Source organism: Ovis canadensis, chromosome 14, assembly GCF_042477335.2.
Source record: "Ovis canadensis isolate MfBH-ARS-UI-01 breed Bighorn chromosome 14, ARS-UI_OviCan_v2, whole genome shotgun sequence".
Lineage (NCBI taxonomy): Eukaryota > Metazoa > Chordata > Mammalia > Artiodactyla > Bovidae > Ovis > Ovis canadensis.
In genome coordinates, this window is record NC_091258.1 from 59437732 (window position 1) to 59455490 (window position 17759).

The window sequence follows — 17759 nt, forward strand, 5'->3', positions numbered from 1 at the left end:
CCAGCCCCCGCTTGCCATAACTAGAGAAAGCCAGAGTGCAGCAAAGTAGGCCCAGCACAACCAAAAAAACTAAATAAATAAAAGCTGTGACAAGAAACTATAAGAGTTACCATCACTTAAAAAAAAAAAACTCTCCAGAATTTAACCCCTCCCTTGACCCTAATCTAGACTATCATCATCTCTCTGGACTACTGAAAAACCTATTGTTTTGTGTTCGAATTCTTTGGCATATTTCCTATCAAAAAATAGGGTCTATGTTCCTTCTTGATACTGGGTAGAACTTTGTGACCGCCTCCACAGAATGCAAAGGAAGCAATTTTACTTTAACTTTCTGAATTGGATTAGAAAAGATGATACAGTTTCCACCTGTTTTTTAAATAATTAAAAAATTATTTATTTGCTTATTTATGGCTGTGCTGGGTCTTCATTGCTGTGCAGGCTTTCCTCTACTTGTGTCGAGTAGGGGCCACTCTCTAGGTGTGGTGTGCAGTCTTCTCATTGTGGAGGCTTCTCTTGTTGCTGAGAGCAAGCTCTAGGGCACAGGGGCTTCTAGTTGCAGCATGTGGGCTCAGTAGTTGTGGTTCCCCAGCTCTAGAACACAAGCTCAATAGATTTGGTACACAGGTTTAGTTGCTGTGCGGTATGTGCGATCTTCCTGGAAACCCGTGTTTCCTGCATTGACAGGTGGATTCTTGACCACAGAGCACCAGGGAAGCCCTCCACCTGGTTTTCTCCTAATCTTTCCCCTCACCTCCTTTGGGAGTCCTGGGATGCTGTATAAAAATGTTCAGCTGCCATCCTGGGTAAGGATTTGGATTATGAAGGTATATGCACTTGCTAGGGGCTTCCCAGGTGGTGCTAGTGATAAAGAACTCACCTGCCAATGCAGGAGACGTAAGAAACGCCAGTGTGATCCGTGGGTTGGGATGATCCCCTGGAGGAGGGTATGGGAACCCATTCCGGTATTCTTGCCTGTAGAATCTCATGGACAGAGGAGCCTGGCAGGCTACTGTCCATGGGATTGCAAAGAGTTGAACACAACTGAAGCGACTTAGCACAAATGCACACATGCACCTGTTAAAATTCAATGAAATTGTGGATTACATTGGGTATATATTACCTGAAAAGAAAAATAAATATTGAACTCTAGTGAGAGATATGCATGCTGAAGTATTTATGGGACAGTATACAATGTCTTTAATTTATTTTGCTGCTGCTGCTGCTAAGTCACTTCAGTCATGTCTGACTCTGTGCGACCCCATAGACGGCAGCCCTCCAGGCTCCCCTGGCCCTGGGATTCTTCAGGCAAGAACACTGGAGTGGGTTGCCATTTCCTTCTCCAGTGCATGAAAGTGAAAAGTGAAAGTGAAGTCGCTCAGTCCTATCCGACTCTTCGAGACCCAAGGGCTGCAGCCCACCTGGCTCCTCCATCCATGGGATTTTCCAGGCAAGAGTACTGGAGTGGGTTGCCATTGCCTTCTCCAATTTATTTTGAAATGTATCCAAAGTTAAATTAACAGATGAATAGAGTAATAGATGTGAGATAAAACAAATATAGTAAAATGTTAATGGTAGGATCTGGGGTGGTTATATGGGTGTAAAATTGTTCAGCTTTGCTGTATGTTAAACAATTTTTATAATAAGGTGTTAAATATGCAATCAGGATTATGTTGATATTTGTATTTACGAAAAAGAGGATAGGATAGATTTCTACAAAAAGTAGCTTTTGTATGTTATAGACATGTTAAATATTTGTTTTCAGTCTTTAGGAACAGCCATACATTTAAGTAAAAAGAAGGAAATAGCTGTTTAGGTATAAGGAGAAAAAAAAGATGTTTATAGCAGCAGAATCTGATTTAGTTGGTGTGTGTGGGGTGAGTGGAGCCTAGAAGTATTCCTGAGGAGTTGAGATAGGTAGGAATTAATAATTAACAAAGGGCCATCCTAATGACTATTTCTGGGTTACAAGCTATCCCCAAAACTTAGTGGCACAAAACAATGATTCTATTATGCTCATAGGTTCTGTGAGTCAAAAATTTGGACAGGGTAGAGTTGGGAATAGATCATTTCTGCTCCATGATGTCTAGGGGTTCGGCTGGGAAGACAAAGGTGGCTTGACAGCTGGGAGTGGAATCTCTGGAGCCTCTTCACTCCTAAGTTCAGCATCAGGGCTCAGACAACTCCAGGCTGGACTGTAGTGTCTATACAAGGTCTCTCCATGTGGCTTTTTTTGGTTTGTTTGTGTTCATGTGCTCAACTGTGTTCCAACTCTTTGCGATCCCATGGACTGTAGGCCGCCATACTCCTCTGTCCATGAGATTTTCCAGGCAAGAGTACTGGAGTGGGTTGCTGTTTCCTACTCCAGGGGATCTTCCCAACTCAGGGATCAAACCCATGTCTTCTGTGGCTCCAGCACTGCAGGCAGATTCTTCACCTGTGGAGTCTGTGGTTTCAGTTCAGTTCAGTTCAGTCACGCAGTCGTGTCTGACTCTTTGTGACCCCATGAACCGCAGCACACCAAGCCTCCCTGTCCCATCACCAGCTCCAGGAGTCCACACAAACCCATGTCCAGTGAGTCAGTGATGCCATCCAACCATCTCATCCTCTGCCATCCCCTTCTCCTCCTGCCCTCAATCTTTCCCAGCATCACGGTCTTTTCAAATGAGTCAGCTCTTCACATCAGGTGGCCAAAGTATTGGAGTTTCAGCTTCAACATCAGTCCTTCCAATGAACACCCAGGACTGATCTCCTTTAGGATGGACTGGTTGGATCTCCTTGCAGTCCAAGGGACTCTCAAGAGTCTTCTCCAACATCACAGTTCAAAAGCATCAATTCTTCGGCACTCAGCTTTCTTTATAGTCCAACTCTCACATCCATACATGACCACTAGAAAAACCATAGCCTTGACTAGACGGACATTTGTTGGCAAAGTAACGTCTCTGCTTTTTAATAAGATGTCTAGGTTGGTCATAACTTTCCTTCCAAGGAATAAGCATCTTTTAATTTCATGGCTGCAATCACCATCTGCAGTGACTTTGGAGCCCAGAAAAATAAAGTCAGCCACTATTTCCACTGTTTCCCCATCTATTTCCCATGAAGTGATGGGACCGGAGGCCATGATCTTAGTTTTCTGAATGTTGAGCTTTAAGCCAACTTTTTCACTCTTCTCTTTCACTTTCATCAAGAGGCTCTTTAGTTCTTCACTTTCTGCCATAAGGGTGGTGTCATCTGCATATCTGAGGTGATTGATATTTCTCCCAGCAATCTTGATTCCAGCTTGTACTTCCCCCATCCCAGCGTTTCTCATGATGTACTCTTCATGTAAGTTAAATAAGCAGGGTGACAATATACAGCCTTGATGTACTCCTTTTCCTATTTGGAACCAGTCTGTTGTTCCATGTCCAGTTCTAACTGTTGCTTCCTGACCTGCATACAGGTTTCTCAAGAGGCAGGTCAGGTGGTCTGGTATGCCCATCTTTTTCAGAATTTTCCACAGTTTATTATGATCTGGGCTTCCTCAAAGCATGAACTGCAGCAGCAGAATTGCACTTCATTGTGTACCAAGGCTCCAGAGCTAGCCATTCCAGCAGACAAAGAGGAAACTGCATTACCTTTTACTACCTCGCCTTGGAAATCACATAGTGTCAGTTCCTATTCATTCCTATTCTCTATTGGTTGAAGTTGTCACAGTCTTGCCCAGATTCAGGAGGGAGGAAAGGCAGACTTTACTTTCTCACGAGAGGAGCGTGAAAGAATTTGCAGTTGTGTTTCAATGAGGGGAAGGGGGGTGCAAAGAATATTCCAGGCAGAGGGTACTTCATGTGGGAAATACCTGTTGTGGAAGTGAGGTCAACAAGTTCAATAAATTGAAGTAAGTAACTGTAAATTGACTCCTCCATCACACTCCCTTTCCCCAATCTCTGCTTAATTTTTATCCATATTTTAAAATATTTATTTTGCAAATTCTTTTCCCACTAGCTTTTGAGTTCCATGTGGGCAGGGTATATTTCCCCCATTTTGGTTACTGATAGATCCACAAATTACGTGATCAGAGTTTTTGAATGAATGAATGGATTGATCAAGGATGTACCTTCGAGGACCTTGTTGAGGGCATGACCAATGGCAAGTTCTCTTGGAAAGGGTATTGTTACAGAGCGTTTTCTGAGCTTCAGTCAACAACAGGAAAAATTAGAATTGAGTTTGTGCGAGGCATCTGAGCCAGTGAAAAACATCCATGGGCCAATGTTCTTAGTATTCCAAGAGCAGGGGTAGGGGCTGAGTCGGGACTGACAAAGTGGGGAGCGGGACTTTGAAGAGCTGCTTAGGGAGTGGAGAAAAGCTTGTGTTCATGAGAGAAGCCAGCTAAGTGTCAGAAGAGCCATCACTGACAGTGGACTAAGGGAAGGGTCCACTGCTTAGTGTTAGAAATGTTAGAAGCAAAGCATAAAGAACCTGGGGGTGTGTCTCAGGAGGGGAATGACGACCAATGAAACGCAGGCATGGGCGTGGTGCTGTCAAACTTCGCTGGGCGGGACCGAAGAGATCTAGCCAGAAATAGGACCCAAGCTGAAGCCAATGATTAGCCGCCAGGTGGGCGGGGCGTCATCTTAAGGCCAAGGGTAGAGCCAATGAGAATCTGCGCCGCGTCCCTCATTGCCCCCGCCCCCGTGGAGCGCGCGCGCCAGAGCCACGGGCAGCCGTTAGAGGCGGGGCCTGCATCCGCCCGCGCGCGGCCTGCGCCCTCCCCTTTGTGTCGCCATGGCGGCGGCATCGGCGGCGAGGACAACGAGCGAGGGGTCCAGCGCGGCTGGCGCCTGAGGAGGCTACGCGGCTATGGTGGTGAGGCGCCCACGCGGCCGTCGGTCCATCGGCGAAGTCAGTCTGTCCGCGCGCGGCCACGCCCCACGCGCCCCGCCCCTGGCCCCGCCCGAGTCCGCGGCCCGCGCCGCCCCTCACCCCTCGTCGCGGTCCCTCTCGTACCCCGGCCTGGTCTTGGGCTCGAGCCCTTACCCCGGCCCCGCCCCCTCATCGCGCATCCCTGTTCCACGCCCTGTATGGGGGTGACAGTAGCCGAAGACCCAGACTTGGGAGGAAAAAGGGCTGGTCCAGGGAAGGACCTCGCATCCTCTAAGTGGCCTCCGCGGGGGCCTTCTGAGGGTCTCCGAGTCCTCCACCAGCCGCTGTCCCAGATCCATCCTCAGCATCGTCATCCCATCTTCCTCCTCTCCCTGGCTTAGACCCCTCCTCCTCCTACCATCAGCCCCTTTCTCATTCTTGAGCCCCACCCCCACCCGGCTCCATCCTCAGCCTGACCCTTTTCTTCTCCTTTCTCATCCCATCCCAGTCCTTCTCAACCAACCCTCCCTTACCCCATCCCCGCATCAGCCTGAACCTTTACTTCAGCCTCTCCAACTGCTCCCCTCCTCCTTACTCCACCTCAATCCCCAGCGTGCATTGTACCCCCCGATGTGATCATTGGGTCCTCTCCATCTTCTTGTCCTCATCCCCCCTCCCCCACCATCTCCCTCTCCCACCATGCTGCTCCTGCTCATTCATCCATTCATTCCCTCACTTAGCATTCACTGAGACCTCTGTGTAGCCCCTTTGCTCCAGGCACGGAGAAAGTCAGAACCCATCCTGCCTTGGGGAGCTTCATGGGCTGGAGGGGGACCGACCCAAGGGTGAGACCCAAAGGATGAAGTCGGGGTTGTAGGAGGATGAAGGAGGGAGAGGCTAGGGCTCATTCTGGGAAATCCTCATCTGGCAGATGGTTAATTTATTCATCAGATTTTACCCAGCCCCTGCTGGGTGACTGAGCTGGCACTGGGCATTGGGACCCAGAGAGGAACCAGGCACAACCCTACTTGTGAGGAGCTTCAATTCTCTGCGCAGCTCTGTGCAGGGCAATGCTAGGGGAGTAGGGACTGAGCCTCAGTCCAGTGGGGGAGATGGACTTGTCACCAGATGGGGACATCTCAGAGTGCACAGGGTTGTAATGAGGGAAGTTAAGGCAATATCATCAAGCCTGGGATGGGGGAGGCTACCATGAGAGTCAGATCTGAGGGCTGAGTGAAAGCATGGGAAAAGATGGGGATGAGTGTTCCATGCAGCGGGAACAGCCTTTGCAAAGGCCTAGAAGGAAATGAGAAGATGATTCTTTTGTTGGACTCTTAGAAGTCTGAGAGCTCTGAGAGTAGAGGCAGTGGGAAGAAATGAGGCTGGAGAGGTAAGCAGAGACCACAGTATTTAGACTTTATCTTAAAGACAGCAGGGAGCCATTGAAGATCCCTGACCTGGGGAGAGACAGAGGCAGGTTTGTGTTTTGGGAAAGTGATACTGACTCTTGCTGTGAAGAAGCTGGCAGGAAGGGAGAGGTGGAAGCAGGGAGACTGATAAGATGGGAGCTGTGATTGTCCAGACGTTGATGAAAGGCGCGGAAGGCACAACCCCTTCTCTCCTGGGGCTGGAGGCTGCTTTTAAACAGGGAGAGAGAGCACCAGCATGCTCTTGCCCTGACGCACCCATGGCCCCTGCTCTTCCAGCCCCCACTCCAGACTACACATGAGGAAGCAGACCTACCCTGAGCCCGGCCTTCACCTCCCCCGACCCACCCCTCTACCCCATGCTCAGGACAGCGTGTGGAGCAATTCGGGCCTGCAGGCCCAGGCTGCCAGATAACAATGCTCCCGTTGTCTCTCTGCTCCCATCTCTGGGGGCCTCTGATTCTTCTTTCTGCTCTACAGGCTCGCAGCACTGACAGCCTGGATGGCCCAGGGGAGGGCTCGGTGCAGCCCCTGCCCCCCGCTGGGGGACCCAGTGTGAAGGGGAAGCCTGGGAAGAGGTGAGAGGTGAGGGAGAGCCTCAACCTAGGAGGGGAGCCAAGCATAGGGCTGCCAGTGACCTGTCGTTTGTCCCCCAGGCTCTCGGCTCCTCGAGGTCCCTTTCCCCGGCTGGCAGACTGTGCCCATTTTCACTACGAGAATGTTGACTTCGGCCATATTCAGGTATGGGGGTTGCACCCAGGTGGGTAGGTGGGATCCCACCCAGCCCTGAAGCAGCATCAGCCACTTTACCCCTGAAACCTCCCCCCAGGAGTGACTGTTCGGTGGCGGGAGCTGCAGGGCAGAGGGGAGACTTGTTCCTTCATTCATTCAGCAATGACTTTGTGCCAGGACCTTGGACTCTGACTGAGCCATCACCAGGCCTTGACTGTGGGGAGACCCAGGAGGCGGACACGGTCCCATCCCTTAAAAGTGCCCATCTGGAGAGGTCAGGACAGGGACAAAAGCGAGACCCTCACCTGGGCCTTTTGTTTCCCTCTGCAGCTCCTGCTGTCTCCAGAGCGTGACAGTCCGAACGTCTCTGGAGAGAATGAACTGGTGTTCGGGGTGCAGGTGACCTGTCAGGTGCGGCAGCCACCCCTGCCTCTCCGCTGGCCTGGTGAACTGACTGCCGTGGTCCTCAGCTCAGTATAATGAAGCTGCTGTATCCCCCGTCCTTCCCTCTCCCACAGGGCCGTTCCTGGCCAGTTCTCCGCAGTTACGATGACTTCCGTTCCTTGGATGCCCACCTCCACCGATGCATATTTGACCGGAGGTTTTCCTGCCTCCCAGAGCTTCCTCCACCCCCAGAGGGCGCCAGGGCTGCTCAGGTAAACTACTTGTCCTAGCCCTGCTACAGCCAAGGTGTGTCCCCACCAGTGATGGGTGAAACCATCAAGGCAGGGGAAATAGATAAATATTAAACACTGGTATGTCCTGAGTTCCAACCAGTTGGGGGCCTCAGAACTGCAGCACGGTGACTCCCTGTAGTTTTTAGGATCATGGGGAGTTTCAGGGGGCTCCAGGGGAGGGTCAGGATGGCCAGACCGCTGGAGGCACACAGGGCCTTGGTTCAGCCTGTTTATCAACTGATATGGCAGCATTTCAGTACTTCACAGCAGAGTGGCACCCATGTGTTCACGCTGAATTTCAGCCCTGCCAGAGGCGACCCAGGGCAGTACAGGAGGGCGGTGGGCTCTCTTGGGTGGGGTCTTCTCACAAACCCCACTCTGACAACCTGCCCCAGATGCTGGTGCCGCTGCTGCTGCAGTACCTGGAAACCCTGTCAGGGCTGGTGGACAGTAACCTCAACTGTGGGCCGGTGCTTACCTGGATGGAGGTGGGCCCGGGCAGGGGGCTTGGAGCTGGGAGTGAGGGAGGGATGTCTGAGGAGCAAGAAGCAGCCTGGGAGGGTGTGTGGGCACAGGAAAGAAAAGAGCTGGAGTGGAGGAGGTACTGGTATTTCAGTGTCTGTGTGGGCGCTTGCCTGTGAGAGAGAACACAAGTGGGTGCGTGCGTGTGTGTGTGTGTGTGTGTGTGTGTGTGTGTGTGTGCAGGTGTTGGGCTGTGGGGATGTGAGAATTTCAAGGTATATTGATATACTGGCTAGAAATAGTTTTGGCTGTAGCTAGCAGAACGCCAGGCTAAGAGTGCAGGTTTTCAGATAGGAGATATGCAATGTTTGCTGTGGAGGATGTGGGTGCAGGAGTGAATCAGCATGGTTTCGGGCAGGGGCATCCTGGGACATGGAAGGGAATTTGCTTTGGAAGGAGCAAGAGTGTAGGTGTTTTACCAATAGCTCTGAGTGACAGGGGCACCCAGGTAGGGGACAGGGGGTGGCCTCTAGTGGGGGAAACTTCTCGGTCTTTACTGTTACCTTCTTCTGGCCTCTCCCTGCCACATCCCCCTCCATCTCAGCTGGACAACCACGGCCGGCGACTGCTCCTCAGTGAGGAGGCCTCACTCAATATCCCCGCAGTGGCTGCTGCCCATGTGGTAAAGCGGTACACGGCCCAGGCACCTGACGAGCTGTCCTTCGAGGTAAGGCTGTGGGGGAGCCGGCTCCGGCTGGGCTCCCACTTCATCTGCACCTTCTGACCCTGCCTCCTCATGCCCACCTACTCCCAGGTGGGGGACATTGTCTCCGTGATCGACATGCCGCCCACGGAGGATCGGAGCTGGTGGCGGGGCAAGCGGGGCTTCCAGGTGAGCCTGGCTAGAGCTGGACAGGTAGGGCTGGGGCACTGGGCCAGCTCAGGTGGCCCCATCACTGACCCCAAATCCTCCTCAGGTCGGTTTCTTCCCCAGTGAGTGTGTGGAACTATTCACGGAGCGGCCAGGTCCAGGACTAAAGGGGGGTGAGTGTCCTGGGCAGAGTGGGGAGGCCCTCCTGCATCCCTTCCCTGCCCTCCATCCTTTCCACCATTGTTCACCCTGCAGATGCCGATGGTTCCCCATGTGGTGTCCTGGCTTCCCAGGGTGTTTCCTCTCTGACCTCAGGTAATGTGAACATGACCCGTTTGTAATTACCAGGGGCCAGACCCTGCCCCGTCTCCCCATGCGACCCTGTGTGACCAGCCTTTATCTCCACAGTGGTGCCCCGGCCGCGGGGGAAGCTGGCTGGCCTCCTCCGCACCTTTATGCGCTCCCGCCCTTCCCGGCAGCGTCTGCGGCAGCGGGGCATTCTGCGGCAGAGGGTATTTGGCTGTGACCTGGGAGAACACCTCAGCAACTCAGGCCAGGATGGTGAGGCCCAGTCCGCCCCCCTGCCCTTCCTCCCCGCCAGGAGAGGCCCACAGCAGCAGGCCCAACCCCTGCTTTCTCCCAGTGCCCCAGGTGCTGCGCTGCTGTTCTGAGTTTATTGAGGCCCATGGGGTGGTGGATGGAATCTATCGACTCTCAGGTGTGTCATCCAACATCCAGAGGCTACGGTGAGGACCCTCCACCAACCTTCGTGAGCACCTCCCACACGTCAAGCGTTAAGTTCTAGGGACACCATGGTGAACGAGACAGCCGGAGACTCCTGCCTCTTGGGGTCCACGTGCTGGAAGGAGAGGCAGACAGGAAAGGAGAGAGTTGACAGTAGTGACAGGTGGCCTGGAGAAAAAAGACGGGGTGAGGGAGATCATAATAAAGGTGGGTGGAGAAGGCCTCCTGGGAGAGTGCTCGCTGCGGAGGAGGTGGGGGAGCGAGCATTGTGGTTGCCCACCATGGAGAGAACAGCCAGCGAGAGGGGAAAGTGGCAGGAGATGATGTTTGAGAAGTGATAAGGGGCGAGTAGGCTCACGGGCCTTTTTTGATGACTGTTAGGCTCTTGGCTTTTACTGGGAGTAAGGGAGGAACCACAGGAAGGATTGTGGGCCGAAGAGGGGCAGTAGGCATAACAGTCTAAGAATTGGGAAGCGCTGAGGCCCGGGCTTCCAGGCGAGAGCAGAGGGCCTGAGGCCGAGGTCCCGTGTATAGAGCTTTCTCACCTGAGAGGGCGAGACACTGCCAGGTGGTGAGCAGAGGCCGCTGGGATTCCAGCTGCAGTTTGCAGTGCCTCTTGGAGCCAGGAGAATGGCACAATTTTGTGGATGGAGCCCAGTCACACTCTGGAGGCAGATGGGCTTGGGTAGCTACAAGCAGGGTGTCTCCCACCAGAGCCCCAGTGTGCTCCTGTGTAAATGGGGCGCCCTGTCTTTGGCATGCAGGGTTGTTGGAGGGGAGGGGGCTCAGTAAGGTACTGCCTCTGAAAAGCCAGCACAGGAAGCGGGTTGCATCTACCTGTGGACACTTTGGGTGTGGGGGCAGCACCCAGCCCGGTGGGCCAGCTCTGACCTGCATCTTCTCGACGTGGTGGCCTCAGGCATGAGTTCGACAGTGAGAGGATCCCTGAACTGTCTGGCCCCGCCTTCCTGCAGGACATCCACAGCGTGTCCTCCCTCTGCAAGCTCTACTTCCGAGAGCTGCCCAACCCCTTACTCACTTACCAGCTCTACGGGAAGTTCAGTGTGAGTGAGGGTGACTGCGAGGTAGGAGGGGCTGGGAGGCAGCAGCCCAGCCCCGCTCACACTGTGCACTGTCTCAGGAGGCCATGTCGGTGCCAGGGGAGGAGGAGCGCCTGGTGAGGGTTCACGATGTCATCCAGCAGTTGCCCCCGCCGCACTACCGGTAAACCAGGAGGGGCAGGGAAGGGTGGTGGTGGACTCCCAAGGGAGGTGAGGCTCAGGCGTTCTCTCTCTACTCCCACCCCCAGGACCCTGGAGTACCTGCTGAGGCACTTGGCCCGCATGGCGAGACACAGTGCCAACACCAGCATGCACGCCCGCAACCTGGCCATCGTTTGGGCACCTAACCTGTTACGGTAAGCTGGCGGCTCACCAGCCTGCTCCCCCAGCTCCCTACCAACCCCCAGGCTGGGCCTGGAGTCTCCCTGCCCCCACCCCCCAACCTCACTCCAGAAACCCATCGAGCTTTTGCTCTTTTGATCATTTCACCCAACACATTATTTCTTTTCTTGTAATTTATTTATGGTTGTGGGGGTCTTCGTTGCTGCGTTCGGGGTTTTCTCTAGTTGCAGTGAGCAGGGGCTGTCCCTCGCGGTGCACAGGCTCCTCATCGTGGTGGTGTTTCTTGTTGCAGAACACAGGCTCTAGGCACATGGGCTTCAGCAGTCGCAGCGTGTGAGCTCCAGGGCGCCCAGGACTCAGTAGCTGCAGCACAGGGTCCCATTAGCTGTGGCTCACCAGCCCTAGAGCTCACGGGCTCAGTAGCTGTGGCACACAGGCTTTAGTTGCCCCAAGTCATGTGGGATCCTCCCAGACCAGGGACGGAACCCACATTCCCTGCATTGGCAGGCAGACTCCTGCCACTACCACCAGGGAAGTCCCTCAACACATATTTCTTAAGTGTTGGGTGCCCCTATGCCCGCCCTTGTTCTCAGCACTGGGGTCGCAGTGGTGAGCAGGAACCTACGCTCTGAGCTCACAATCCTATGTGGGAGATGACAGTGGACATTACCAAAAAACAAGAGCACAGTGTGACAGTGATGAGGGCTGAGGAGAAAGATTACAAAGTAGGGGATGGAGATCTGGTCAGTCATGGCACTTGAAATTTTTAGATAGAGTGGCAAGGAAGGCTTCAGGAAGAAGTCCTTGTTGGCCAGCAGCAGGGTAAGCCCGAAAGGATTTGATGGTGACCAAGACAGGGAAGTTCTCTTTCCTGGAGGAGTTCAGTTCTTCTTGGGAATCAGATAAATAAATAAATAAAATAGCTAGTACGTGGTAGGTATAAGAACTGTGAGCAAAAATACAGACAGACCTGGGATATCTAGATTTACAATTTTAAATAAAATAGGTGGGGAAGACTCCGTTGAGAAGGTAACATTTGAATTAACAGCTGCAGAAGGTAAGAGAAGGACCTGTGTAGCTGAGAAGGAGCAAACCAAGTAGAGGGAATAGCAAGTACAAAGGTCCTGGGGCTGGGTTAGGGCCCAGCGTTTTGGAGGCCATTGTCACTGGAGCTGAGTGAGAGAGTGCAGGGTTGAAGGGGAGGAGATGGTAAGGTCAGAGAGGTAATGCAGGAACAGACAGGGGAGTGACTTACAAGTTGTGGGTCATGGTGAGGATCTGGCTTTTACCAGGAATGACGTGCAGCCAGAGGAGGGCTCTAAGCCAGGAGGGCCCTGATCTGTGACTTAGGGGTTCACAGGCTCCCTCTGGCTAAGTGTGGGGAACAGACTGTAGGGATTTGGCAGGGAGCAAGGAGAACAGGGAGGAGGCCGTGTGTTGGTCCAGGACGGAGAGGATGGAGGCGGGGCCAGAGTAGGGGCAAGGGGAGCCGAGTTCAGATTCTGCATAGAGTTTGTAGGTGGAGCCCACAGGGTCTCCTGCAATTGGATGTGGGTGTTAGGGAAAGAGGGGTCAAGGGCAATACCAAGGTATTGACTGAGATGGGATAGGCAGGGAGGGAGCAGGTTCTGGGGAAAGGCTGAGAATCTAATTCTAGATGTGATCAGTGGATAAGGTCAGAGACGTTGAATGACAGTCACTGCTCCCACGGCGCCCCACCCCCGCCCCCGGCCAGAACCTACCAGCTGGGGCTCCAGGCACCTGGCCACCCTCACCCTCCTCCCATCCAGGTCCATGGAGCTGGAGTCAGTGGGGCTAGGGGGGGCAGCAGCATTCCGGGAGGTGCGGGTACAGTCGGTGGTGGTGGAATTCCTGCTCACCCACGTGGACGTCCTGTTCAGCGACACCTTCACATCTGCTGGCCTCGACCCTGCAGGTATGCCCATCCTATCCCATGTCCTAACTACTGCCCCCCATCATCAGGGCTGCAGTGGGAGGGTAGGTGGGCTCCCAGCCCCATCCCTGTCCCACTGAAGCTGGACCTCCCTTCTGGTTCCTTGAGGACCCCGCCCCGGCCTCTCCCTCCCCTTCCCCCACCTTCTCATTTCAGCTCCTACGCTCAGGATCCCCACTTCTTGGCCCGGACATCGTTCTTCCTTCACCCATTGTAGCTCCTGGGGGCACTTGGGGCCATGGGTCCACCTGGGAGGAGGTGGGAGGTCCCCAGACTTGACCCTGCCCCGGCCCCACCCAGACTCCCTGCCCTGCCCCGGACCCCAGCCCAGTCAGGACTCAGCACGTCGGAGGGCCCTCTGGCCCGAGGTAACTGAAGCCAGAGCCGCTGTCCTCGCTGGCTGCTGGGAGCTGCCTCCTCATCAGCTCGTTCTGCCTCACTCCTCCTCCTCACCTGCCTGCTGCCCACCCATTCCCGCCTGATCCGTCCTGGCCCCCTGCCTTGCCAGCCCGGGTGGGCACGCTGCGGGGCCGGGGCTTGGGCTGTAGCGCTTGGCTTTGCCTGTGGCCTTCAACAGCCCCAGGGCTGATGGCTGCCCCCTCTCCCGACTCCTCAGGCCGCTGCCTCCTCCCCAGGCCCAAGTCCCTTGCGGGCAGCGGCCCCTCCACTCGCCTGCTAACACTAGAGGAAGCCCAGGCTCGGACCCAGGGTCGGCTGGGGACACCCACCGAGCCCACAACTTCCAAGGCCCCAACTTCACCTGTGGAAAGGTGAGTAGGATGTCCAGAAGGGAGGGACTGGCCTGGGGGGCCCAGCTCCTCAGCCAGCCTCCTATGTCTTGACCCAAACTCCAGGAGGAAAGGGGAGAGAGGCGAGAAACAGCGGAAGCCTGGGGGTAGCAGCTGGAAGACCTTCTTTGCACTGGGCCGGGGCCCCAGCATCCCCCGAAAGAAGCCTCTGCCCTGGCTAGGGGGCACCCGGGCCCGACCACAGCCTTCAGGTCAGAGGCCGGGCAGTGGGCGTGGTGGCTGGAGAGGCACCCTGGAGTGCCCCCCATGACCCCTCATCCTCTCCCTGCAGGCTGCCGACCTGACACTGTCACACTGAGGTCTGCCAAGAGTGAGGAGTCTCTGTCATCGCAGGCCAGTGGGGCTGGTGAGCACGGGGTGACCCTTGCCTGCACCCAGGTGGAGCTGGGAGGGACTGGGGCTCTGAGCTGGCCTCCACGTGGTGTTCTTAGGTTTGGGGGTCTTGAGGTTTTTTGTTTTAATCTAGACCTTACGTACAATAAGTTTGATAAAGCTTCACTCTTGGTTCACGATGCCCTCTGGTCATTGGCCCACGCAGGGTCCTTCTAGTCTTTTGTTCATCCCTTTTGAAAAAAATTAAATAGTATCATGAACACCCATGAATCCACTGGCCAGAAATAAAGGCCTCCCACCACAGTATCTGCGAAGTCCTCCCCGTCCCACCTGCTGCCTCCTCACCTCAGGCATCCTCTGATAGTCTCTGTCCCTTTGCTTTTACAGATTTGCCACCTACAGGTGTAGGGATCGACAGCATACTGCTAGTTGTTTTGAATCTTTGATTAAAGGGTGTCGTTAAAAAGGGGTATCGTGCTGTGAGTGTACTCACTCACCACTCCATCACAGGCTGCCGTCCGCGCAGCTGGCGTGGCTCAGGCTCCTTCCTCTCCATCACTGTCCACTGTCGAGTGTGGGTATCCCCTCAGGGGAGGGGATACTTGTCCATGCCCCTCCTGATGGATGTGGGGGCTCTGACAAGCGCGCCCAGGAGGGGAGGCGCACACTGTATGATAGGCCCACATCCAGCTGTACAAGACGAGGCCCGAGTATTTCCCAGAAGTGGTCGCCTCAGGCTGTCCTCCCAGCCACCGGGTATGAGATCCTGTCGGTGTGGAGCTTGTAGCCAGTGGGGTTGTCAGACTTTGTTCTTGCCTCTGGAACAGTCCTCTTCATGGACTTGCCACTGATGGCCTCTTATCACCCGAGAGTCTGCACAGCTCTCCCTGGATCCCCAGCCATTGTGACCCTAGGCAGGGATGTGTCTCTGTGTTATTTCCCCAGCTTACTGGGGGTGTGTGTCCTGTTCTCACTGATGTATCTGGGTAGGTAGTTCTGACCCCTGACCCCTAACTCCACCTCCCCCGCACTGCCCTTCCAGGCCTCCAGCGGCTGCACAGGCTACGGCGACCCCACTCCAGCAGTGATGCTTTTCCCGTGGGCCCCGCACCTGCTGGCTCCTGTGAGAGCCTGTCGTCATCTGAGTCCACCGAGTCCTCCTCCGAGTCGTCTTCTTCCTCTTCCTCCGAGTCCTCCGCAGCTGGGCTGGGAGCACTCTCGGGCTCCCCTTCACACCGAACCTCGGCCTGGCTAGACGACGGTGACGAGCTGGACTTTAGCCCACCCCGATGCCTGGAGGGGCTCCGGGGGCTTGACTTTGATCCCCTTACCTTTCGCTGCAGCAGCCCCACCCCCGGGGACCCAGCACCTCCCGCCAGCCCGGCCCCCCCAGCCCCCGCCTCTGCCTTTCCACCCAGGGCGACCCCCCAGGCCCTCTCGCCCCGGGGCCCCACCAGCCCTGCCTCACCCACTGCCCTGGACATCTCGGAGCCCCTGTCTGTGTCAGTGCCACCTGCTGTCCTGGAGCTGCTGGGGGCTGGAGGAACACCTGCCTCGGCCACGCCAACACCAGCCCTCAGCCCTAGCCCAGGCCGGCGCCCCCACCTCATCCCCTTGCTGCTGCATGGAGCTGAGGCCCAGCTGAGTGACACCTGCCAACAAGAGATCTGCAGCAAGTTGGCATTGCCTGGTCCCCGGGGAGCCCAAGGCCAGCATGGTGTGTCCTGTCCAGCCCAGCCCAGCCCAGCCCACTCCTTCACAACCCCGAGGCTATACCCAAGACCTGGCTGACTCCTCTTCCCGTTCCTCTCCTAGGTGCTGGTATGGATTCACCGCTGCTGCCCCCTCCCCTGTCCCTCCTGCGCCCCGGGGGGGCCCCACCCCCGCCTCCCAAAAACCCAGCACGCCTCATGGCCCTGGCCCTGGCTGAGCGGGCTCAGCAGGTGGCCCAGAGACAGAGCCAGCAGGAGCAGGGGGGCACCCCGTCTGCTCCTCAGTCCCCTTTCCGCCGTTCACTGTCCCTGGAGGTGGGCGGTGAGCCCCCAGGGACCTCAGGGAGTGGGCCACCCCCCCACCCCCTAGCCCACCCAGGTGGCTGGGCTCCGGGACCCCCACCTTCCTTACCAAGGCAACAAAGTGATGGGAGCCTGGTGAGGAGCCAGCGGCCCACAGGGACCTCGAGGAGGACACCCCGAGGCCCTACCCAGGTTAGTGCTCAGCTCAGGATGGGTGGGGGGTGCGGGGCTGCGCCAGAGACGGCAGCCCAGTCCCTGTGTTCTGTCCCCCAGCAGGTTCCCACCCCTGGCTTCTTCTCAGCCCCCCGGGAGTGCCTGCCACCCTTCCTCGGGGTCCCCAAACCAGGCTTGTACCCCCTCGGCTCCCCATCCTTCCAGCCCAGCTCCCCAGGCCCAGTCTGGAGGAGCCCCCTGGTTCCCCCTACACCACTGGACAGAGGAGAGAACCTGTACTATGAGATCGAGGCAGGCGAGGGGTCCCCCTACTCTGGCCCCACTCGGTCCTGGAGTCCCTTGCGCCCCATGCCCCCAGACAGGCTCAGTGCCTCGTACGGCATGCTTGGCCAATCCCCACCACTCCATAGGTCCCCTGACTTCCCACTCAGTTACCCACCACCCTCCTGTTTTCCCCACGACCACCTTGGCTACTCAGCCCCCCAGCACTCGGCCCGGCGCCCCACCCGACCTGAACCCCTCTACGTCAACCTAGCCCTGGGGCCCAGGGGCCCCTCACCCGCTTCTTCCAGCTCCTCCTCCCCTCCTGCCCACCCTCGCAGTCGCTCTGATCCTGGCCCCCCAGCCCCCCGCCTCCCCCAAAAGCAGCGGGCCCCCTGGGGCCACCACACCCCTCACAGGGTACCTGGGCCCTGGGGCCCTCCAGACCCTCTCCCCTACAGGGCAGCCCCACCAGCGTATAGGAGGGGGGGCGAGCACCACCGAGGGTCCCTGTACAGGAATGGGGGGCAAGGGAGGGAGGGGGCTGGTCCCCCACCCCCCTACCCTACTCCCAGCTGGTCCTTCCACCCTGAGAGCCAGACCCAAAGCTACTGCTGAGCCAGAGCTGGGAGGGACCTTCCTTCTTTCTCTTCCCCTTTCACTGATCTTGGTCCAACCTGATCCCTTGTTTTGTATTTTCCTGAGCTTCTGACCCCTACCCCAGGTTTCTAACTTTGTAACTTGCCTTTGATGTGGGTCCCTAACCCGTTATCATAGCCTACCTACCCTGGGCTGATGGGCATGCCCGCCTCCCACCATCCTCCATCCTGGGGCCTCTCGCACAAATCTGAGAGGGTTAGGCTGACTCCTTACCCTCCCTTTCCCTCCAGGGGTCCCCAGCATGTCCTGTCCTGTGCACGGGGGTGGGGGGCTGCTCCTGCTATCTCCCCACACACCCCACTAAACCATCTGACAAAATTAATGAATAAAAATGGTGAAAATGTGGCTGCTGCTGTCATGCTGGGGCCAGGCTCAATGAATAAAGAGGCAGTGACAGGTGG

The 17759-nt window shown here is 56.0% G+C and overlaps 1 protein-coding gene and 1 long non-coding RNA gene across 2 annotated transcripts; one reads left to right on the forward strand and one right to left on the reverse strand.

Moving 5' to 3' along the window:
- The first annotated feature begins 4752 nt into the window (after positions 1 to 4752).
- Positions 4753 to 17703, forward strand: ARHGAP33 (Rho GTPase activating protein 33). Its single transcript, XM_069550693.1, has 22 exons — positions 4753 to 4839; positions 6744 to 6841; positions 6920 to 7004; positions 7326 to 7406; positions 7514 to 7651; positions 8068 to 8160; positions 8739 to 8861; positions 8949 to 9026; positions 9112 to 9178; positions 9261 to 9320; positions 9414 to 9566; positions 9649 to 9751; positions 10669 to 10813; positions 10891 to 10973; positions 11059 to 11166; positions 12943 to 13088; positions 13723 to 13876; positions 13961 to 14106; positions 14187 to 14261; positions 15291 to 15965; positions 16064 to 16455; positions 16540 to 17703. Exons 1-22 carry the CDS (start codon positions 4834 to 4836, stop codon positions 17314 to 17316), a joined length of 3786 nt encoding a protein of 1261 aa, XP_069406794.1. The 5' UTR covers positions 4753 to 4833; the 3' UTR covers positions 17317 to 17703.
- LOC138418826 (uncharacterized) lies at positions 9661 to 10717 on the reverse strand. The gene is made up of 3 exons (XR_011248736.1): positions 10641 to 10717; positions 10295 to 10414; positions 9661 to 9864 (listed from the first exon to the last, which is right to left on the reverse strand). It is a non-coding gene; the product is annotated as an uncharacterized lncRNA (long non-coding RNA).
- Positions 17704 to 17759: the final 56 nt, after the last annotated feature.

Excerpts from the sequence above, each read along its gene's own strand:
- ARHGAP33 (XM_069550693.1), top strand. Across the intron at positions 7,005-7,325 it reads TTGACTTCGGCCATATTCAG|CTCCTGCTGTCTCCAGAGCG; the intron begins GTATGGGGGTTG and ends TTCCCTCTGCAG. Across the intron at positions 11,167-12,942 it reads TGGGCACCTAACCTGTTACG|GTCCATGGAGCTGGAGTCAG; the intron begins GTAAGCTGGCGG and ends CCTCCCATCCAG.